Below are 24925 nucleotides of genomic sequence, written 5' to 3' on the forward strand. Positions count from 1 at the left end.
AAGCAATAGACTAAAATAGAGCCATTAAAAGGTTTATAGGAGAGCCAGGGACCTAGCTCAGGGACAGCATGCTTGCCTAACTTATTTCTGGCCTGTAGTTCAATATTCAGCACAGTGAAGACAATATACATATATAGTGGATTTTAGAAAGATGGCTTAGTGGTCACAAACAGGACCTGCTCTTATGGAAGATTGGAAATTTAATCCCAACACCCACACTGGGTAGCTTACAACCATCTGTAATTCCAACACCGGGCATCTAGTGCCCTGTTGAGGCCTCTATGGGCACTCACACTCACTTGTGCACACATATACATATAGACATACACATAATTAAAAACAAGTGTTTTTACATATGGCATCCAATGAAAAAGTGAGATAAAGGAAATCTAATAAGTAATAAAATCTCAACTGGAAGACCCTTCCCAAAATGTTAATAAGAATTACTTTTGTTCAAAGGTTATTTTCCATTTTTTTTTAGCACTTTTTACATGGTCTTTACTATTTTGTTAACTCTAACTCTGGCCCCAAGCACAATTTGTTTCAAAAGATGCTTTTCTGCTTACCAGTGTGAGATTACTTGAAGGTAATAATAATGCACCTCTCAAATAGCCTTTAAGATTAAAGAGAAGCATCAGGCACTCCTACCAGAACAGCAGGTCCTCACCAGTGTGTCCCCTGCTCCAGGCATGTGCCTTCCTTCTAGGACAATTTCCCTGTGTGTGCTCCCTCGCTCCTTCTGTGTGTATCTAATGGTTAACCACTTTAGACAATGCTTCCAGGCAACATGTATCACTGTTAATGAATGCAACAGTGCTCCAATGGGGTGGTTCGGGGTCAAGTGCAGGCAAGAAGTTCCTGAGTCTTAGTGTTGGTCCTTGCAAGGGGAAAGGATCGCTACTAGAAGTGGGCTTCAGAGGAGTTGTAAATCAAAAGAACTATGGGAGCTGAGAAAACTCAGATGGAAGAGGATTGGAAGTAACTGAAATATAAAGTCATTAAGTGGCATTGGGAAGTAGAGCTGACATTTGTCTATATACTCATGTGTTCCACCAGAATGGATGGAACATTCTATTACTTAGAGCTTAGGTAATAGAAAGTTACAAAAATCATTTGAAAGCAATATAATCATCTGCTTTTGCCAGAAGCCTATATAAAAACTCAAAGCAAACCTTAGTTTCATTAATTACAAAATATTTTACATATCATGTTAACAATATGACAATTAAATTTAATACCATAAACTAATCAGTGTTATGACGATTTGTCACAGCACATTAGGTTGCTGATGTCATGATGCTCCTCCATCACCTGTCCCCATTATCTCCTGTTCAGTGTTGCAATGACCCTCCCACACTCTCATGAAGGATGCAAAGCAGCTGTTATTTTTATAAGGAGACTAGCTCTGCATCTCAGCTACATCTACACAATCAAAATGGGCATAGTGTGCAAAACCGGTTTTTTTCCTGTATTTGTTACAATATACCAATATATACCATCTATATACAATATAGATATATATCTATATCTAATGACTGATGAAAATCGAGTTTCTGATCCTCACTCTGTGGATGTTTTTGCAACATGAATTGATGTTGAAGGGGAATGATCATCCTCAGCAAGGCGCATGTGCACACATGTGCCTTTTCACATTGTTACAGCTTAGAAACCACTATTTTGCAAATCATGTCAAGAAACACTTGACATGGAAACAAGCCCAAATATGTCTATTCTAGGGTTTTGAAACTCAGATAAATCGTGAGAGTGATTGTGCCAGAATTAACAAGCCATCACGATGAATACAATGAAATTAACTGAATTAGTTTGAAGTGTGCTGGTAACTTAAAAAATCACTAAAACTCTTAGTTGTCAAGGTTGGGAACCCTAGGATCAAAGCAGTAGCAGATTAGGTCTCTGTTGAGGAACTGGTCATTTTCACACACAGCCATCTTCATGTTATGTATTTGCATGGTACAAGAATGAAGAAGGCCTTGAGGTGTCTTTTATCAGGGCATTGTCTTAGTCACCATTCTATTGCTGTGAGGAGACACCATAACCAAGACAACTCTTATAAAAAGAAAGCATTTAATTGGGGACTTGCTGACAGTTTCAGAGAGTATTCCATTATCATCATGGCAGAGAGCATGGTGGCATGCATAGCAACATGGTGCTAGGTAAGTAGCTGAGGGCTATAGCCTAATCCTAAGGCACAGACATGGGGTGGGCTGTCTTGGGCTTTGAAACCTCAAAGCTCACTCCTAGTAACACTCCTCCAACAAGGCCATATCACCTAATCCTCAAACACTCCACCAATTAGGAACGACTAGTTATTCAAATACATGAACCTATGGGGGCCATTCTCATTCAAACAAAACCAGGCACTGGTCTATGTATGAGGGCTCCATTCACATGGTCCATTCACTTCGCAGAATCCCACCTCTCAATGCTATGATGTAGCAGAAATAGGTTTCAACCTATGAATTTTGTGATTTGTTGATAATCAATAGAGGTGACTAAGCAAGAAAGAAACAACTTTCTTTCTGTTTTTCTCTTCCTTAGCTTGATAATGAAGTGGAAAAGACAGCAAACCTTGTCATTAATAACTGGAATCAGCAAATCAAGGCAAGTATCCACTAACAACATTTACATAAAGTCAGATTTTAAGATGGGACTCTGCTTTTGTGCACATATATTTATGTGTTCTAATGTTTTTTATGCACCTGAGTTGATGTGTCAACCAAAGCAGAGGATGACTCAAAATATGGCTACTATTTATGGCTAATATTTACATGGCACTTATGTGCCAAGAGCTGTATATTTGTGTATTCGTCATCACCCAACTGAGGTGATATGTGACTTTGCACTGTCAAGGTCATTTCCAAAGTTTTGAATCTGGTTAATGGTTAAACCATGAAGTCTTGAATGTTCTTGGACTCTGGAGTCACTGCTCTGTTCCAGCATATTGGCTGCCTCTCTGTGAAGTTTACAATTTAGGAAAAGTAACAAACACACCAGTTTCGTTCTCCATTTGTGTAAGGTTATTAGAGGTCTCTACCTTGCAGTCGAGAGCTCATTGTAAAGAGTGTGGTGATGTCAAAGGGAATACACCGTCTACCTTCTGTACACACTCACTAAGATCTGCTTCTAGTTTTCAATTACTTGAAAATTTAGTTGGCTAGATAACAAATGTAGGAAAAAGCATATGAATCCTTTTAGAGAGATTGTGATTTGATCTGTGAAGCTAGAGAATTCCATTACTGGTTCTTAAGCTACAGAAACAGCAGATGAGATCTATATGTATGGAAGATTATTCTAGAATCATCCTGTGTTGGAGGAGTTGCTTTGATATGGAAGGATGATTGGCTGGAGAATCTGCTGAGAAAACCCAATTGAGTCCTTGAAGATTTGCACTCTAAGAGTGGAGCTTTTCCTTTTTCATCTCCTAAATGTTAATAACTCAAGTGATCCTTTGCAAGTAAATAGCCACCTGTACCAAATAACCAGAGATGCTCTCAGAAGCAGCTGAACTCAGGCTTGCTTCTAACTCATGCTGAAGTTGAAGACTCCAGAGACCAAGATGAGAACTGTTTAAGACAAATTCCTACCCTGTGGTAGCTGGTCTGATAGAAAGAGGCTCATGAGAGTCACATTGAGAACATAGCTCAAAGTCAAAAAAAAAAAAAATCCAATCACTTGTTTTTAATTTTGCTCTTGATTTTCTGAGGTGGTTTTTTTTTTTTTTAAAGAGGTTTGTCTTGGAAAAACAATTATCTGTAAACACTCAGTTCTCACAGGAAAGTCAATACAATGGATCAAAAGCTAGAGACTAGGTTCTATAGCTGTTTGCTTCAAAGAACAAAATCTGCCTCCTATTATCCCCCAGTTTCTGATTTTTTTTTTAATAAAATGATTTCATTGTTTTATGAAGAATGCCAAAGTCATTCGATCACAAAGACTCGTTGAGTTGCAATCATTTCTCCCCTCATTACAATACAAGAAAAGGTTCCACATGTCAGTTGCGAAGTGCAGTCCACTTCAGAGATCAAGTTTCAAATTCTGAAGGACCAAGTACTCTTGGCTCACCCTGGGTTTGTCAACAGGCACTTGCCTGAGGTAGAGGAGGGACTGTGAGCAGCTTTGTCCTTAAACTCCCTCATATAGCTTCGTCACATGTTCCAAGGGAGGCAGTAGGCTTCCCTCTGATTCCCAAGGACAGAGCCTTGAACTCCCCCGCCCCTCCCCCATCATTTCATTTTATATTCTGAACTCTTAGTGTGGGCACCGTGGTATATGTTTTTAACTGCAACACTCAGGGGGCCAAGGCCAAAGGAGTGTAAGCTCAAGGTGAATTAGCAAACATGTGACTCTCTTTTGTATACACCCAATATCATGACAAAATACACAATGGTTCCCTATCAAAATACTTGCTGCTGGACTATTTTGGGCATATTCTGAGATGAAGGATGGAAACAAAGAAATGACATTTATTCACAAACAAACCTCATTCTGAACTAAAAGAGTTTTTCTCTAAATATCCGTTTTTCTTTCTTCTTTCTTTCTTCTTCTATTGTGTGTTTCTGTCTCTAGGCTAAGAAAAAATTAATGATGAGTACCAAGAAACATGAAGCACTTTTCCACCTTGTAGAAAGCTCTAAGCAATCCGTGACCCAGAAGGAGAAGCAGAAGGTGAGCTAGCATGGCAGCCAGGTACACACTGCTTAGAGATGTGGCTTCCTGCCCTCCGTGGGAACACAGAGAACTGGCTGCCCCACCCCCCTCTGTCGGGATCTGTAGTTTAACCAAGCATGAAAAGGGGCTTCAAAGTTACCTGTGGTCCACATAAAACCTTTGAAATATGTCACTGTCATGGCATATTAGGCTGTAGTATTCAGAGTTTTGAGAGAGACTCCTACCTCCACTCTAAATACGTAAATATGCATAATTATGTTGATGGGGTACCATATAAAGCACTTTGCACATTATACTAATAGGTTGGGAACATTATAAACGAAAAGTTGAAATGCTTACAAGATGAGATAAAGATAAAATTGCACTTTAAATGGTTAGCTAACTATGGTATGCTCATATAATTTGGAAATAATAATCATTAAATAAGAATTCAGACAAAAATACACCCTCGGGGAAAGGTAAGGGCTTAATCACAATAAATATAAATTTACATTTCTACCATTCACCCTGGCAATCTGAGCTTTTAAGATAGTAATTACATTTTACATGGAGTTGTTGTCATACCTTCCTACATCGCCTAGATTTTTCTTTTTCCTTTAAGCGATAATGTGTTTGCCACCATGCGCAGAAGAAGATATCCACTGAGATGGGTTCGTTTCTTCTTTGCGTTTTCTTTCTTAGGGAAAACAATCTCGCATTCCTGACAGAAATCTTTTAAAGACATTAGTGTAGTTGTTAACTTAGGGAAAGCCAGATAATACATGTAGAAATCCGCATGGCCCAGATACACGCTGATGAGCCACAAGGTCCGAGCTGCTGGAAGTGAAGGCCATTGTGAGACTCCACACACAGCAGCTCCCTCCTGCTGCAGAACCCCTGACTCCCCGAGCCTCGTCAGACTCCATAACTAACCATGGGTGGGCCACAGCACTGATGCATGGGTTAAAGAAGAGTCAACTTGACACCTGTGTTCTTAGACAAAAAAAAAAAAAAGAACACAAGTAACGTTGGGCTACACCTCATCTAGTCCAACTCTTGTTCCCTGTGCCCCATGTCGAAACTAAAACATTCCATACTTTCCCCAACGTTAAGTCTCCCTCAAGGAAAGCAGCCAGTATCATGGCACCCAGAGATTCTTAAAAGGGGAAAGAAAATTGGCACCGCAAGTGGCTCTATCGCTTCAGCTGAAGAAACGGTTAGATGAATAACTTAAATTCATTGCTAGCAGGGTTTGTAATGTTCTTACTTCTTCACGTGTCAATCTTCACAGTTCAAAATGATCAGAACAAGTTCAATAATGAGCATCCATGGGCAGGGCGGGGGAGGGGCAGCTAATTCACGTTATGTAACGATCCTCAGCAACCAGGACATGTCCAAGTCTTCCCAGCCCTCATTAGAAGCTATTCTTCCTCGATGTCAAGAAATAGCAACAACAGAAAAGCTGTTGCAGATGAGCCAAACCGAGCCTTTCCTCTTCCTTCATTAGCAGCTTCCCTGCAAGGGTAAATTCTGCAGTACCCTCCACCCACCTTCCTATAGCGGACCTGTAATCATGACCTCTGCCTATGCTAACATCGCAGATCGATCTCTCCCATAGTAACTGCTTAAACTAGCAGCTGTGATTTTGTTTTTGTTTTAAAGTCCTAGAGCTGAACGCCAGAGCTGGCATCCATTTCTCCAGCACATGGAAGCGACCCGACATCATCCTTCGTGCTGGCGGCTCAGCAGTTCCTCCTGTTTTCCTGTCTAGCCATCCTGGTTCTCACCGGAAGCTAGCCTAAACCACCTTCATTCCGCACCGGTCCTTTCCATCCACTCCCAAAGGACTGTCGGTTTCTTTCTCTACTGTTCATTTTAATCTGCATAGCAGCAAGGAAGTACCCAGTTCATTCCATGTTCTGAGACTGTGCCACCATGCCTCTCACAGACCCTCTTCTGATTATGCCCTTTGGCCCCTCCCATCCCATCAGTCTTCCTACTGCCTAGGTCTATCTTAGTTTGAACTGCGATGAGAAGTTACCTGGACAGCTTTAATAGCAGAATGTATTCTTCATAGTCTTTAAATAAATAAGTAAGACATTGACCAGCCCACAAATAAAAACATCACACAGTTTAAGGAAGCTGCCCAAACACTTATCTGGCATATACATCTTACTGAACTTCTGAACAGTCAGAATGGCCATAGTTCTAGAATCCTAGAGATCAGGAGCCTGCATGCTCAGATTCTGGTCAAGGCCAAGACTGCAGACATCTAGTCAGAGCCTCATATGGCCAAGAGAGAGCTCGGGGCTTCCTGTCATAGAATCACTGATCTCATTCATAAGGGCTCCACTTGAGTCCTGACCACTTCCTAAAGACTCCCATTTCCTAATGCGACGCTGTGGAGAAGTTAGGATTGGACATACAGATTTAGGGGTGCTTGTCCACTCACTCCATTGTATCCTCTGTCTTGGGAGAGCAGGAAGATTCAGAAGCAGCTTCTCGTGGCCCTGTCCATGCAACTGTATCAACCTCTCTCCTGGCACTAGGATGTATTTACCTGTGCTCCATCTCCATCCGATGTTCATTTCTCAAGGCACCCAACAAATTTCCTAGAAGCACTGTACATCATTTAACTCCCCCTCTAGAGACAGTTTCTTCTTTTAACTTTGTCAGTATCCTATTCTTGGTCCTCCTACATCTTTGGACATTTTATCTTAGGCTCTTTTATGGATGTCATCTTTTTCCCCACCTGGCCCTTATATATTGCTGTACCTGAGGATTTCTCTCCAGGGCCTCTCTGTTTAATTCACTGTTATGTCTCCAGTGTCCAGCAAAAGATTCTCAGTATCAGGAACTCAGTAAGTAATAGGTTCTCCAAGTATATACCCCCAAGGCTCCAACTCCTATTTCTACACTGACAATGCCTAAATTGATATCTCTAGTCCTATCTGTCACTAAACTGCCTCCTGGCACCTCTGGAAATCATCTTTCCACCTAAGATAACTCTTCCCCATTCTACTCAGCTCTAACCCTTAAACCAAATGCTTCGTAAGCTTGTTAACAAGGACCCCTCCCTTCCAACATTCACCCTGGCCACAATCTTTTGTCTGCCTGGATTGCTGCAATTAATGAATGGGTTTCTTTGCCTTGAACATTGGCTCTTACTGTCCCTTGCATACAGGGTGACTTTCCTGGAACTCGAGTCAGCGGCATATTCTTTTATGGGAAGCCTTTGAAGTCTTTCTAGTGGCTTCAGAATATGGGTTACTCTGTCATGTGACCTGTTAAGGCTTTCCTGACTTGACCTCGCCTTCCCGCTCCGCCATTGTTTCTAGCTGCTCTTTCTGTCCTCAAAGCCATCAGTTCTTTCCTATATCAGGGTGTTATTCAATTATCAGGTTAAAATTCACAAGCTCGTGTTTCTACAGATAGATGTGGCTTCATTACACCTGAAATACAAAACTGAATATGCCTCGCGTCGGCCATACATCACAGAACAGCACTGTATTGACTGGAATAGTAAAGTGAATAGTATTAATATTCAGCATCTTGAATGAATGTTCGCTATTATTGTAACATTTGTCACGATGTCCTTAAACATAAAGAGGGTCATTCATAAAATCCTCTATCTCTGTCCTTGAAACTGCTAAACTGCTAACATCAGGAGGCTCCTTCAAGTGCAGTTCAAGACTATGTGTATGAGATTCAGCTGAGGACCTACTACAGACTCACTACAGAGATGGCTAATAATTGAATGTCTCTACTGGGGGCCCTAGAAATTGCTACTTTACACATTCTAGTTCATACCTAAGAATATTAAAGTTGAGAGTCATTCATGCAATCCCAATCTTCATTTCTCAGAAATGTAATTGCTTGTCTGGACATTTTCAATAGCCATTTCAGCTACGGTGGTCCAGAGAATTTTGCATAACCTTGATTTCCCAGGGACATGGCAATCAGAATGGCAAATGTCACTGGCTGGAACTCTTTGCGAGAGACAGATCCCTGGAGAGCAAAATGAAAGGAAACCATGTGTCTGACTGTCTTAACTTGAAGCTAACATGGGCATGGATATTAAGCTTAGTGCTGCAGTAGGTGACAGATAGATGGTGCACTGTGTATCTCACCTGTATTGCCTTATTGCATCCTCCCAGAAACTCAGCAAAGTGGGAGCCATCATCCCCTTCAGAGAGAAATAAACCTGAATCTTATGAAGGTGATATAACTTGTCCTGCAGCAGACATGAGATCTCTGATCCATGATGCCTCATTCCAAAGCTCTACTTCTAGTGTTAGAATGTCAGACAGTTTGGTAATCTATTATAGAAATAGGCTTAAAAATTACATGAGTCAACAAGTCTCTGCTTATCCTGGAAAGGAACAGAGAAACCTAAAGCTTGTTGAGTAAGACTATAGGATGGGCCAATGGATTGCAGTTTGATTTGAAGATCCCAGACATTTACTGTAAATTGTCAAACTCAGTCACTTGGCCTTCTTGGTATGAAAGGATGTAGGCAAATCACTTCATGTTTGAGAATTCAATTTCCTCAAATATAAAGCTGAGGGTATAATGAGGGACATTAGTGTCCATTAGTAGTTTTGTTTGTTTGTTTTGTTTTGTTTTGTTTTTCGAGACTGGGTTTCTCTGTATAGCCTTGGCTGTCCTGGAACTCACTGTGTAGACCAAGCTGGACTTGAACTTAGAAATCTGCCTGCCTTTGCCTTCCAAGTGCTGGGATTAAAGGCGTGCGCCACCACTGCCCGGCCCATTAATAGTTTCTTCAAACAAAAATACAACAACAAAAACGACCTAGATTTTGTCGCCTGTAAAGTAACTATTATTTATAAAGAGCTGAAGTGAAACACATGTCCCTGGGTCACATACGATCGATGCATGGGACGGCAAGTGCACTCCTGTAAATGTGGCAATAACTGTGTGACACTGGTATTTTACTTTAGCTCCTCAACAAGCTGAAAAAATCAACTGAAAAATTGGAAAAAGAAGATGAAAGTTACTACCAAAAAAACATGGCAGGCTATTCTACTAGGCTGAAGTGGGAAAGCACCCTGGAAAACTGCTACAAGGTAAGTTAGACGTTCATAGTTATCTTCTTCCAACGGGTTCTGTGTGACCTGGAAAGGGAAGGTCGGATCCTCATTCAAGAGACCTGATTTCTTCCTTGGCTATGACACTCACAGGTACTGTGGCAGTAGACAAACCATTTTCCTTCATGTTGTTTCCATTTCTCCATGAGTATAATCACCAACGAAACCTCATATGCATAATTAGCCAGAGTTTCTGTTTTTAAATCTCAGGGTAATTCTGTGGGCTAAAAAAAACCTCTATCAAAGAAGAATGAATATAAATTAAAGCTTAGGTATTAGAGATTCAGAAAGGGGTTTTAGCTGACTTGCACAGTGAGAAAGTATTCTCCATTAGGTGTTTTGTTGGACAACCAATATCCAACAATGAGTAAAGTACTAAACTCAAAACCTTAAACGTGTTTGATAGTAACACAGACCCAAAAAGAATGAATTCTGGCAGGTGGAGAAATTGCTCTGTGATTAAGAGTACTGGCTCCTCTTCCTGAAAACGGGGGTTCAATTCCTAGCACCTACATGGCAGCTTACGACCACCTGTAATTCCAGGTCCAGTAACTCCAACACCCTCTTCTGGCCTCTACAGTTAATGCATATGTGTTGATACACATAAAATAAAATGAAATAACATAATTTTTTTTAAAGAATGAATTGGGCCAAATTGACAAAGATAGGCAAAAGGTGTAAATGCACAAGTCAAGGTAGGAAATCAAAATCAGTACTAAACACATGAAAAGATAATCATGTGTCAAAATTGGGAAGTGATAATATTTAGTATTAACAAGGATGTTAAAAATAAGAATTCTTGAACCCTTCTAATGAGAATAAGTTACTAGTACCTGGGAAACCCAAAATGTGTTCTTGCCCCTAGCCCAGAAGTTCCCTTGTAGGCATAGATCCTGCAGAAAGGTTTAGTGTGTACTTTAAGAGTGAGGCACAGAATATTTATTACAGGATAGTTCATAATTAGATGGTGAGAATATTGCACTCAATCTTCATATCCACAGAAGAATACTCCTACAATATGCTCTAATTTATAAAGTAGGCCAATTTCCAGCTATAAATTAACCCAACCTATATTTAAGTATGAATTAACCTCAAAGCAATGATATTAGAGAAAACATATCATTTTTACATCTATGCAGGAAAATTTCAACTCATACTTAACCTATATTGAGATGGCATGTGTTTGTAAACACATACCCAGTTTCCAGACCTGTGTTGAACCAGGGAGATGAAACTCCTTGTGGGAACACCACAGAGCTGCAATATACAGCCACCCAGCCTCTGAATGGCTCTTGATAAAGCAATAGAACCACTTCCCAGGGTAAACCACGACTTCAAATATATATATGGACAGCTTTGCTGTGTCTATTTTCAAATCAACACAAACATGATCATTGTCCTAGTTAGCTTTCTACTGCTATAATAAGGCACTAGGACCAAAAGCAACTTAAGGAGGAAAGGGTTTATATGCTTTCTAGGTTACAGTCATCACTGGAGGAAGCCGAAACAAGAACCCAGAGGCAGGGACTCAAGCAGAGACCATACAAGAGTGCTTCTTAGCAGGACCTTCCCATTTTTATCATTAATCAAGAAAATCCCCTCCAGGCTTGCCCCTAGGCCAATTTAATGGAAGCGTTTTCTCAGTTAAGAGTCCTTCTTCCCAGATGACCCTAGCTTATATCAAGCTATCAAAACAAACAGACAAAAAGCCTAGCATAACCATAGGAAACAATTATTAGCTCTGGCTGGAAAGAACATGAATATTTTTGTTTCATTTTATCTACGTATTCTAAGTTTTTTTAAAAAACATATTTAAAACAGTTATACATGAAAAAAATTGGTGGTGGTGGTGGTATGCCCCTCTAATCCCAGCACTCAGGAGGCAGAGGCAGGTGGATCTCTAATTTTAAGGCAGGCCTGGTGTACAGAGTGAGTTCCAGCACATCCAGAGCTACACAGAGAAATTCTGTGTCAAAAACAAAAAGCAAAACCCAAAAAGCAAAACTTAACCAAGCAAAAGCAAATAAGTACCCTAAGGACTAACTTGTATTAATGCATGGCATTCCGTGTGATCAGGCACTGAACTAAGTATATTCATGTTCATTATATCTCATTTCACAACCTTATGAGGAAATTAATAATTTTACTCCCAGTTAATGGCTGAGAAAGTGGAGGCTAGAGAAAACAAAGTTACTTGCCCAACATCATTTTTGAGATTCAGCAGTCTCCTACAACTAGTAAAAAACGGGGAGAGGGAAGCTGATAACCAAGCAAGGACTGAAGGGGCTCCGTGGTCTCTTGAGTTCAGTCACTTTCAGGGAGAAATAGATGGGGAGTTAGAGACAAGCTAGGAACTCCTATCCAAGAGAAGAAGAAATTGGGACACAAGAAGAAGCCCTTCTTTCAATCAGCTTTTTAGTTTTTGTTTTCTTTGGTTGTTTATGAGACTCAGTCTCAGTCTGTAGCCCAAGATGGCGTTCAATCATAGCAGTCCTCCTGCATCAGCCTCTCACATACTGAGGTTGTAAGTATGGACCACTGCCTGGATTATTACATCGCTGAATAAAGGATCCTGGCCCTGCCCTTCTTTATGCTGAGAAGATCCCAGATACAGATGATGAAGGATTTGAATGCCATCTCTGTCATTTGAAGTCTGGGCTGACCTTCCTCAGTTCCCAGGACGCCCAATGAAGCCGTAGCTCCCCACAAGGCTAGCTGCCACGGATGGCTCTGGTGACAGAGGTCTAGGCACCTTTCAAGAGCTACAAGAAAAAAAGTCTATGTTTATCCTCTCCATCTTCCTTAGCCTGGACCTAAGTCACAGCAGTGGACGACAGCAGCAGATCTATCTTGTCACAACTGACTTCAGACTGGTCTTCAGTGGGGTTAGGTATTTCGGACACTGTTTCTATCACAGGATTTTGTGAGCTCCTAGCTCCTTTTTGTTTCCTCTTCTGTTAAGGCACTCCCATGCCCAGAATCCTAGCACTCAGGAGGCAGAAGCAGGATGATTACCTCAAGTTTGAGGCCAGTTTGGTCTAGACAGCAAGTTCCAGGCCAGCCTGTATCATTTAGCAAGAAAAAAAAAAACAAAAAACAAAGGAATCCTCCTCCCTCTCTCCAGTCTCTTCCAGTAATTTTTTTTTTTTAAATTGCAACATTGTGGAAATTATCTTCTTTCTGCCCAAAGTCACGTTATGGCAATAAGTATTCATTTATACTCCAAAAGAGTTCCTTCCAACTTCAGCTTTTTCCCCTGTTTTACTAGAATTGGAACTTAGGTGCTAAATCTACCAAAAGGCATAATGGGAAGGATAAGATTCTCTTTTAACTCTCTTGTGTGCCAGGCCCCACTGTGTTGTTGGCTACTGGTGTCTGCTCTCCCTGAGAGATGACAGCTCCCAAGCACCAGCTACCTGAATGACAACACTGTAGTGTCCTCCTTGTTCTACATGGACTCTCAACAATGATGTTCTCGCTTTGCAATAGCTTGCCTTCTGTGTACTTGGTCTCTCCCCACAGCTCAGTGACTCACATGCTTCTGTGCATTCTATGTCTTTTGTATATTTATAATTATAATTCCAAGCATGAAATGTGAAATTCGTAAAGACATGTAACGCTGCACTGAAATGCACTGCCAGCTCAGTGCTGGTTATTTCTCAGTGAAAGAACAATGAACGTTTTTTTTTTGTTGTTGTTGTTTTGTTTTGTTTTTAGAATGTGTTCTAAGATACTGCCTAAAAGCATCAGGGTACCTGTGAAAATTCACCCCAGACACAGTGTCTCAGAACTTCTGCATGAATTTTGGAAGGGAAGGGTCCGGGTAACTTTTAAACATGCTGTAGTTTGAAATCCCTGCTATGGAAATAGTAGAATACATCTTCTGTTTGAAAGCAATTCAAATGAAAATGCAATCTCACCAAGATCCTCGCTTAGTACCCCGAAGCCAGAGCAGCAGAAACTGAGAGAATGAATGAGGAGCATGAATTATCTGAGCCCAGACAGGCTCTAAATCCACCCTCCCTTGGTAACTCTCTGACCATCCTTCCTTCGCCTGTGCTGTCAAACAGCTGGAGGCCCTCCAGAATGTCTTGTCTCTCTATCAACTATTTTTAAACAGAAAGAACACGACACTAGAAAGCAATAACTCATTAAATGAGATATGGATTTTCCCCTTTGCACAGTGGAATTTATTTCTGCCTCTTTTCATGAGCAAACACAAATCATTTTAATGATTTCCCTGAAATGTAATTAAAGCTGTTAAACATTCCCATCTCTACGAAAGGACAGCAGTTATTCTAATCTCAGATTGATGCTCGCAGTTCTGTGCTTATCGATGTAAAGAAACAGCTGCTGCCCAGAGTGCACTGTGTTCTAAGTCAGCTTTTATTCCCGACCCCCATATCCTTGGTTTCCATTTGCTAAGCTGAAACAGCTGACTTCTTGATTTTTTTTTAAAAATAGGGTAAAGTCTTTTTTCTCTTTTGAGGTGATCCAAACCAGTGGCCTGCATTTGTTATGCAGCAAATTTTAATTCTGCCTTAGAGGAATCAACATATTTGATAGGCTTATTATTTTGCCTTTTTAATTCTTTATCTGGTAGACAAAAGGACAATTGGTCACATTCTATTGGCTGATGCCTGTGATTTGATAGGAAGTCTCAGGAGTACCATCTCAGAGGCACTTGGCTCCCTTAACTTACCAAAACTGGTGTAGCCCTCTAACAGGAGGCTGTGAAGTGTAACTGCAGGCCTTCTATCAAAATGTCAGGATGCGGGCACAAAAACCAAAATCTAAATGTTTGCTGTTATTGTTGATCCCTTGGTTGCTGCCATTTAAAGAAACAAGAAAATGATCTCACATCAATAAGCAAATTATAGCATATCGCCCACTGGAATATCATTCAGCCTTAAAGACGTCGTGTCTACAACATGGCTGTACTTTATGGATACATTTGCTGATTCTTCCTGCTTGAGACCTACATTGGTCAAATTCAGAGAGTGAGAAAGTTGAGTGGTACCTGTTAGGGCCGGGAGGAGGAGAGATAGGCAGTTATAACTTTGTGGGTAGAGAGTTTCCATTTTATAAGATGAAAAGTGCCGTGGAGGTTGTTCTGGCAAGGGTGGCACAGTAGTGTGAATGTACTTCAGAACAGTGAACTGTTTTTAAAAAAGATATTGTTTGTATTATGTAAGTTTTATTGTACTTAAAGACATAAACTCAGATTGCAAATGCAGAAAGATGTGTACAACAAAGTAAATCTAGCCCATGGACGTAGGAGGACACCAGAGTGGATCAGGTTAGTGGTGACCTTGTGACTTTCTACTGTCCCACCTGCTTATCAAAAGCCTTGATACCTAGCCATCCTTCTTCCTTGTGGTAATGGTACCCATCAATTTTCCCAGAGCCTTGACCTTATCAAAACAGCATGTGGAGACTGTCTTAGACACCTGCCATCTCTGTCGGAGCACACAGTCCTCTGAGCATCTGTACTGCAGCCTGTACTGTCCCAACATGGCCTAAAACTCTCCCCTGAAGGATTCACCTGGACTCAGTTTTGAACTTCTCCATCCATTCCAGTTACTCTAGAATCTAGTAGCCAGTAAAGCTGCTCGTGTAACCTTCACAAGCCTAACAAGTGTGTGCTCCTCATTTCCCTACTCATCCTTGCTAGCTAAAAGTTATAATCTGGTTGTTGTAATTTTTGTTATCCTACATAAAATCTGGAGGCCATGGGCTGGAGAGATGGCTCAGTGGTTAAGAGCACTGACTGCCCTTCAGAAGGTCCTGAGTTCAGATCCCAGCAACCACATGGTGGCTCACCACCATCCATAATAAGATCTGACCCCCTCTTCTGGTGTGTCTGAAGACAGCTACAGTGTACTCACATATAATAAATAAATAAATCTTTAAAAAGAAAAGCTGGAGGCTGTGTTCTTATCTTTAAACAATAGACTCTGACACTCCAGCTCTCATATAGGATTAAGCTCTCATATAGCATTAAGAACTGATTAGAACTAGAGATTCTACTCTTATCAAATAGTCCCTTGAAGACTGGAGAATGAGGACTGGAGAGATGGTTCAGTGGTTAAAGCATTCCTAAGACACCAGGCATACATGTGGCATGAACACATATGTAGAGGCAAAACGCTCAAACACATAAAATAAGATAGGTAAACCTTTTTTGAAAGATCAGAGAATATCCCTACTAATTATCTTTCATAGTGCTGTAATGTTATACATAGAGGTACTAGGGAAAAAACTAGCCAGCAATCTTACCCAGCTATGAGAGCTATAAGTTACAGAAAAGATTAGCCTGACAATTGATAGGACCATTGTAGTGATGGTATGAGTGTTACGGGAGTAAACAAATGTTTCTAATTGAATTTAAAGCATGTTCTGCCAGACAAAACTATCCTTCCTGGTTTTGTCAACAAGGCCAAAATTCCGCAGCTAGCTAGGCCCTAAGGGAAATCCTAATACTCCCTAAATGAGAATTGCCCGTGAAGTTCTTGTCTTTATACCCACTAGATTAGTTCATCTCTTGCCTCTCCTCAGAGAAGCTTATTTTTACAGCAGATAGCTACAACAGAAACTCAAAACTGGCCGTAGTGCAGAAAATGAGACTGTGGGATGTTCAGCTCTACATGGGACATCTATGGCACACTCCTTCCTCCAAGGCTCAGGGATCACTGTGGGAAAGGAACCAGCATGACTGCAAGTGCCAGAGGAAATGGGTATGTGCATTCAAACAGCACACGTGAACTCATAAGAGCGATGGCTGTGTACATAAGACCTACACAAGCTCAGCTAAAATTCTCACATGGATGGGGCAGGACTCATGAAGTGCCACGCCAAAAGGAAAGAACTATCGATGACAGCTGGTGGCTTCTGCTCGAGGGAGAGTCAGTTTTCTTCAGGGATGCAGTGACTGAGAGACTACTCATGCTCCAGTAGATTGTCCTACACCCAGGCACTTACAGCAACACCGAGTTGACTCAGTGAATATAAAAACAGAGCACGGGAAGATGGGAGGAAAATGTGGAGGGGAGACAAGGGAAGAGACTGAAGGGGAGGGGAAGAAGACGCATTTGATCAAAACATGTTGCCTGCATGCATGAAATGTTCAAGCAATATACATAATATATACATTGTGCTGTGTACACAAGATTTCTGGAAAAAGTAAAGAAAACCCCTTTTTATGGCTCACACAGCTTAAAAGTATCTGTCACTCAAACATGGGCTCACAGTTGAGCTGCCTTTGTTTTATTCTAAATAAATTGTTTCTTTTGAGGAAAAAAAATAAAAAGCTCTAAAGGCTGGAGAGATGGCTTGGTGGTTAAGAGCACTCACTGCTTTACAGATGACCTGAGTCCAGTTCTCAGTATTCATATCAGGAGGCTCACAACCTCTTGTAACTCTACTTTCAGAGGATCCAATGCCTTCTGCTCTCTGTGGGCACCTGTAGATATGTAGTGTCCCTAAACTCATGCAGTACACACATATATACATAAATAAAAATAATAAAGAACTTTAAGTTTTAAAAAAAGAATAGAGAATACTGGGGCTGAGATATAGCTACTCAGTAGATTTGCCTAACAAACATAAGGCCATAGGTTCAATCCTCATCCCCCGCCCCCCCCAACACACAGACAAACACGCACACACACGAGGTGGTGTTACATGTCTATCATCCCATTTATAATTCCTGCCTGCAGCATGTAGAGGCAACAGGATCAGAAGTTCATAGGTGTCATCCATAGCAAGTTTGAGGCTAGCCTGAGCTACCTGAGACCTTGCCTCAACAAAGGGAAAAAATGACAAGAGAATGTAGTATCCTCTTTGCAGTTAAAAAAATTAAAATACAATATCATTTTCATCCCTCCAAACCCTCCTATGTTACCCCTCCCTCGCTTTACCTCAAATTTATGGCCTCTTTTTTTTAACTATGCTTGTCAGAACTTACCCTAACATATAATAGAAGCCACAACCAGTTACAATTTCTACAAGAAATTCCATGCGAGGAACAAAAATGGGTTAAGCCCCTGGCCCTGCATGGGGAGCTTGCCAATGGAAGAAGTCTGCCCAAGACGACTTGCTATCTCTGTTCTGGTAGCTTATCTAGTAACTGGCATATAGGCATGTATTTCCTGATTTTAGCTCTTCTTTCTTTAAAAAAAAAAAAAAGATTTATTTCTCTTTATGTTATGTATGTATGTTTAGTCTGTGTGACATGGGTGTTGGGAACTGAACTAAGACCTTTGGAAGAGCAGCAAATGCTCTTAAGCACTGATCCATCTCCCCAGGCCCTTGCTTTAGCTTTTTGACAAGTGGCAACACTACTGTAAACAAGACCAAGAAGAAGCTGAGAGGTTTCCTTTCCTAGTTCTGGACAAAACTGTAGATAAACCACTTTCTTGTTATCAATTTTTAAGAATATTTGCATGCATGCATCTGTGTGCATGTGCATTTGTGTGTGTGTGTTTGGTGTGTGTTTGTGTGTGTGTGTATGTGTGTGTGAGACTGTGCACCACACCCATCCATCCATGCCCCTGAACATGTTGTTGGTCACAGGACATTTCTGGGACTTGGTTCTCTCCTTTCAACAAGTAACAGAGGTTGTCAGACCATCTCACTGGCCCTCTTTTTTTTTTTTTTTTTTTTTAATCAATTCTTGTCTCCAGTTCTTCTTTTGATGAAACCATGGACCATTGCCTCATCTTTACACCTACAGAGACAGGCAGGAGGATGTCCCCTGGCCTGTTTTGTCAACAGTTTTGGAAGTATTTGGTGTCTAAGGGCATTTCTAAGACCTGCAGATAGGTCTTCCTGGGCTTTAGTCTCCTCTAAAACATCAAAGCTGCAGCTTATGCCTTCTTTTCTCTTTGTCTCCTTTTTTTCTTTTCTTTTCTTTTTTCTTTTTTATTTTATAAACAGCTGGTAGCTTGTAGCATCTGCCTACACGCTGTGTGAGGGTAAAGGATCACAGCGAAGCTTGTGAGTTAAAGGAATCTTAAATGGGGGCATTAGGATAGTAAGTCATATCCCTGCCCTGGGAATCCCCCTGCACTGAGTTTGGATACACTAAGGCAAATCCGGACAGTTTCTTCAAGCTATCTCACCCACCGTGGGATGTGTGGGAGGGCTGACAAGCTTTGCATAAGAAATGCTTGATCAATAGTCCCTCATTTTTACTCTCTTCAGAGCATGCTGGAGCTGGAGAAGGAACGAATTCAACTTTTATGCAATAACTTAAACCAATACAGCCAACATATTTCTCTTTTTGGACAAACGCTGACCACAGTAAGTAGTGGAGACCGCTCTGTTTCTGGTGTGCATTCTAAGGTTGGCGGGAATCAGTTCTCTAATCCACCCTACTCTGCTTTTCTCCATGTTCCAGTGCCACACACAGATCCACTGTGCCATCAGCAAGGTGGATGTTGAAAAAGATATCCAGGCTCTAATGGAAGAAACTGCAATCCTGTCTATAGAAAACAAATCGGAGCTTCTACTGGCTGACTACTTTGTAAGTATGGAATGTCACGATGTGCCTTTCACAGTGCATCTTGGTCACCTATTGAGAACTCAGGCCAAGAACAATGATAAAGAAGAGAGTGTTTTCTCCCTGTTCTCAAGCCCCCATCCCAGACCCCCTAGCCCAAAGCTGGCCTTTGAACTCTTACTGCTCCCACTTCCCGAAGGCTGGGATTGCAGATATGTCATCATAGCCTGGGTAGAATGCTCATAAAGATGTTATTCTTGTCCATAGTGGTATAAATAATAATAAAAATAATCTATGAGTTACAACTGCAATAGTTTTATTCCCTTTGAGGGAGGAAGAGCTGGCCAAGTTTTAGAATCTTGCTGGGTCTCTGTCTTAGTGTCATACCCTGCCAAAACAGAATACAACAGACTTGGTAACTGACAGAGGTTAGGGTTGAATTATGGTTTAGGGCTGGGAAGTCCTGGTTGAGTGAGCCTGTCCAGGGTCTTCCTTGATGCATCATAACAGGACAGGAAAATGACATCATGTGGGTGAGAGAGCAAAGGCTGAACTATGACAACCTCATTCCCAGGACAGTGACATTAGTTCATTTATGAGGAAAACCACTCATGTCTAATGTTCTGAAAGTCCACCTTCTCAGCGCTTCCACGCGGAGGTGGGAGGAGTGTTTCTTTTTTTGTTTTGTTTGGTTTTCTAGACAGGGTTTCTCTGTGTAGCCCCTGGCTGCCCTAGAACCTGATCTGTAGACCAGGCTGGCCTTGAACTCAGAGAGCTGCCTGCTTCTGCCTCCCAAGTGCTGGGGATTAAAGGACTGTGCCACCACCACCTATATTTCTATCTCATGAACCTTGAGGGGCATTTAAATCATGCAGTCTTTTGTAAAAGTGAGTGTTCAGTGATCTGTAAGTGACCATTATATTAATTTTCTGCACAAATGGCAAATTGACTCCAAATTTACTAGCTTAAACATTTATTGTCTCACATTTTACATGGGTCAGGGCCTCTTAATCCCTCACTTGGCAAGGGTAAAGGACTTCAGATGTCTCAAAGCTCCACGAGGAAAGACTTAATTTCCAAGTTCACTTGGATGATTTACCAGGGCTCTGAAGGTCCTCAAGAGCTGAAAATGGGAAATGTCATTTCTTTTCGTATAAAGTAATTTCATTATAGCCTCACCATACACACACACACACACACACACACACACACACACACACACACACACACAGGCACATACACAGGCACATTTAAAATCTGCGATATGAATCTGTCCATCTCTTGCCTTGCAACCCATGGCAGTCTGGATGAATGACCGAAGAGCCCAAAAGCCAGATAGCTGGAGCACAGTGCTCTGTAAACCAGTCCCATAAGTGACCTCTCATCACAGTCTGTTTGTTAGAAGTCAGTAAGTGTAGCCCTTCCTTACTCAAAGGATAAGGCACACAGAGATAGAAGTCCTAGGTGGAGAAGACATTAGCATTTTTTTTTAAAGATTCCAACCCTTGAAAACTAGGACCAAACTGCCTGAGCCCTATTCTTTGGGCATTTGGGGAATCCTAGATAATGCTAGAGAATGATCTTTATTGCTGTAAACTGATCATTTTCCCTAATCAAAGACCAGCCATCTTGTGTCTGTTACTGGGCCTCAGCCTCCTGGGAGTTTGCATGACAGATGCGAGCTATACATACACTCAGCTTCTTAGAGTAAATTCTTTGCCTCTAGGAGCTTGTCATTTTAATTATAATGTTATAGGAGCTAGCTGATCAAAAACAAAACAAAACAAAAACCACAGAAAAAAAACAAAACAAGACCAAATCTTCCCCTACCCCTCAAGCTACTAGACTCAAGAGACCTTCATACCCAAGCCTCACAAGCAGCTTGGAACTCCAGGCCCAGGAGCCTACGTTTTTCTTTCCTGCTTCAGTGATTAGAGGAGTGAATATGCACAGGGCCTGGCACATGGTAGTGGAGGGAGCATGCTACACTTTGCTCCGTGCTTTGTACCTAGGAGCTGATGGTTGATAAACTGTAAAAATGGCTTCTGGAACTCTTTCCCGTGCTGTCCGCTGGAACTCACTCAGACTTCCACGCTCTCTCCCAGCTCTTTCCCATCTCTGATCTGCACAGCCAGCCTATCCATGCTCTACTATTGCATTAATCAGACAACTGACTGACCTGGAGCCAAGAACTGGTACCCTACTCAGAGTACAGGAGATAGAGGGGGAAGGGAGGTGATCCTGACAAAATGAACCTCTCCCCACTTCCACCAGTCATAGAAGCAGCCAGTTGTTGCTTTTTATTTATTTTATTTATTTATTTATTTAATGTATGATTAATTTATTTCATGCATATACATCTGCAGGCCAGGCCAGAAAAGGGCATCAGATCTCCTTATAGATAGTTGTGAGGTACCATGTAGTTGCTAGGAATTGAACTCAGGACCTCTGGAAGAACAGCCAGAGTGCTCTTAACCACTGAGTCATCTCTCCAGGTTGCCAGTTTTTTTTTTTTTAATTGTCATTATTTTCTTACCTTGATGAAGATGAAGGGTGCTACTAGCAGCAATGTGTGCTCAAAGCAGAAAGGCGGTAACAGGAGCCCAAGGGGACAACACCTTCTTTCCCTTCTAGCCTCAGAGGAGCAGATATTCCAGGATTGCATCTGCTGTTTTCTTGCAAATGTAACAAACATAATGGCCCTACCACCCAACTTGTTGATAAAATAAGGATATCCTGGGACATTCAACCAGAGTTCTATTGAAATGTAGGGAGTTAGGATGGTTCATCTTTAATTGATATGCTCGTGGGAATTTGTGATTTTTAAGAAACTTCGGTGCACTAGAATTGAACTGTGTAGCTAAGTCAGTCTCAAATGACTGACTAGGATTGTTGTGATATCCTTAAGGTTAAGTGTTCTGGAGCTTCGATTCTCAGTCATGAGTAGTAAGCACTGGGCTGGTTCTTTTATCCAGTGCTGTAATGTTTACTCAGACAGGAGCTGGCAAAAGAGGAGAGTAAGCTGAGAGGACCAGTGAGCCGTGTGGAGCTCTTCATAAATTCTGTAAAGTCTGTGTTCAAAGGACTGTAGTTTTATGTGCCTCTCCCAGGACTTTTTCCTAGTCAGCTTTTGGAAAAGGAGGACAGAATGAGAGACATTCCATGTCCTCTAGTTGATTGGTTGGAAGTAGAAAAGATGGGTGTGGAAATGAATGATGCTGTTCCCTTCTTCCAACACTGCTGAGGAGCCTCAGATGGGCAGATGGACAGTGAAGTGTACCTAGTGTTCTCTCACCAATTATAATTAAAATGCCCCTAGCGGCTGACAAGGCAGCTCAGACGGCGAAGGCACTTGCTGCTGTGTCTATAATTTTCATTCCAAAGAACCACATGGTGGAAGGGCAGAACCAACTCCTACAAATTATCCTGTGACCTCCACAACCAGGGGCAAATAAATAAATGTAATGACGTTATAAAAAACCACTGTCGCCTCATGTTTATCAGTACAGTAAGGCTATTCTGGGACATTTAACTAGGATTCTATTGAAAAGTTAGAAGGTGGCATTAGTGGCAATGCATATTTAAATACTAGACGTCCCCCACAGACCCAGTGCAGGAGCCACACCATGATTGAATTCCTCAGTTGAGAACTTGGAGCTGGAGTGAGGGGTCTTTGGTTTAGTCTGTTTTCACCTTACGGTGTGAATCCTGCTGAGACCTCTACTCCCTGCAGCCCTGAGAAGGAATGGTGGAGAATCTGGTGTCAGAGTACTGTGTTCGTGTTCAGGGACTGAATACCTGCTGGTTTTGGCCTGGGTCTTCTTATGTTTCTCCATGTCACAGGTAGGACAAGGAAAACACAGCCAACTTCTTAAGAGTAAGGAGTGTATAATATAGATACAGGGAAACATTGTATGCCTTAGAAAGAAAAACCTTTAATCAATTTGTTATATTTGTATGGGGGTGACACTCTCACTTTGTACCCTGTGTGACTTATCTAAAGCCAGGCTCTCTGCCAGTACCCATGGATCTAGCTTTTCCACTCCCTGAACAGCTCCTCCATTCCCCTATGGGTTCTGCCATCTTCTGACCTACCAGCTTGATTTTTTTTTCTTTTCATCCAACCCGGAAGGAATCCATACGAGAATTTATATAATACTACCAGGTAATGTGGTTTATGCTTATAATACCACCACTTGAGAGGTTGAGGCAGGAGGATTGCTGTAAGTTCAAGCCCAACAGACAGAACTAAATAATGAGATCCTGTCTCAAAACAAAAACAAAAACGTATAAACTTGGCAGCTTCGGTTCTAAACCCCAGACTAATCCACACAGGTTACATGTTCTTCTAGAAGTTTTTTTTGCTCAGGCAAATTGAACTTATTCTTCCTGATAGACTCTCCACAGCACGCTGTTCTCCTTTCTTTGTACTGTTTGTCCTCCCTTCACTGAACCGAGAAGTCTGGGTAAAGTCTACAGTCTTGGTGCCTGTACTATTGCTGCACACATTCGGTCTTGAATTGCTGGTCCTTCTAATGCTGTACTTCGGGAGCTAATTGGGTAGAGCACCCTCTGGGGCTGAATGTTAGGTCTAGCTCTAGTAGTAGTCCCAATGCCAAGCCAACAAGGCATTCAATGCACATTTGTTCCACTCCCAAGGCAATCCTAAGTTGAGGCTCACGCAGGGTCCTACAGTGGATGAGTAAAAGCCTTGGGCTTGAATCAATATTAATTATGTCTTGAAACATGAAGTGTCCTACAAATAGTTTATTTATTGAGAACTTGAAATCACTATAGAAAATCTTTCCCTCCAAGAATAATTTGTTTTACTAAATAAAATGCTCGCCCGTACACTGACAAATTATGAATGAGATGTCTCCTTTTTAATCAGGCCTAAAACAGGGAGAACAATGCGTGTGAACCTAAGTCTATCTTTGTTTTTTAATCCTGCCTGCTCTGGTAAAGTTAAAACCACCAAAGATAATGACTGAGAGTCTCAGAACAACTAGAAGCAGTGACTCTCACTTCTCCCTTATGTCTTAGTCAGGGTTTGTATTCCTGCACAAAACACCATGACTAAGAGGCAAGTTGGGGAGGAAATGGTTTATTCAGCTTACACTTTCACATTGCTGTTCATCACCAAAAGAAGTCAGGACAGGAACTCACACAGGGCAAGAACTTGGAGGCAGGAGATGATGCAGAGGCCATGGAGGGTTGCTGCTTACTGGATTGCTTCCCCTGGGTTGCTCAGCTTGCTTTCTTATGGAATCAAGGACCACTAGCCCAGGGATGGCACCACTCACAATGAACCTTCCCTCACTGATCACCCACCTATTGAGATCCACCTTGAGATCTACCTTACAGCTGGATATCATAGAGGTATTTCCTCAAGGGAGGTTCCTTTCTCTGTGATAACTCCAGCTTGTATCAAGTTGACACACAAAACCAGCCAGTACACCTTAAGTTACTAAATGCCTTTTTTTTTTCTTCTAAAGGAAGAAGATCCAAAGAACCCAATGGACAAAGAGCGACGGAAGTCTTTAATAAAACCCAAATTGTGGAGACTGCAAAGAGACATTGAGAAGGCCTCAAGGGACAAAGAAGGTGGGTGATTTTCATACCACAGAACCAAGTCACAGCACCAATG

General features: G+C 41.5%; 1 protein-coding gene across 1 annotated transcript in view; it reads left to right on the top strand.

The window, feature by feature from the left end:
- Nostrin (nitric oxide synthase trafficking) overlaps positions 1 to 24925 on the top strand; it is a 61380-nt gene that overhangs the window by 24162 nt on the left and 12293 nt on the right. Inside the window, exons 6-11 of the mRNA XM_031370516.1 lie at positions 2560 to 2622; positions 4588 to 4686; positions 9630 to 9755; positions 18981 to 19079; positions 19177 to 19302; positions 24774 to 24882. Of these exons, the coding sequence (XP_031226376.1) occupies positions 2560 to 2622; positions 4588 to 4686; positions 9630 to 9755; positions 18981 to 19079; positions 19177 to 19302; positions 24774 to 24882 (622 nt within the window). The remainder of the gene's footprint in view (positions 1 to 2559; positions 2623 to 4587; positions 4687 to 9629; positions 9756 to 18980; positions 19080 to 19176; positions 19303 to 24773; positions 24883 to 24925) is intronic.

This window comes from Mastomys coucha, unplaced genomic scaffold (assembly GCF_008632895.1).
Source record: "Mastomys coucha isolate ucsf_1 unplaced genomic scaffold, UCSF_Mcou_1 pScaffold15, whole genome shotgun sequence".
Taxonomy (NCBI): domain Eukaryota; kingdom Metazoa; phylum Chordata; class Mammalia; order Rodentia; family Muridae; genus Mastomys; species Mastomys coucha.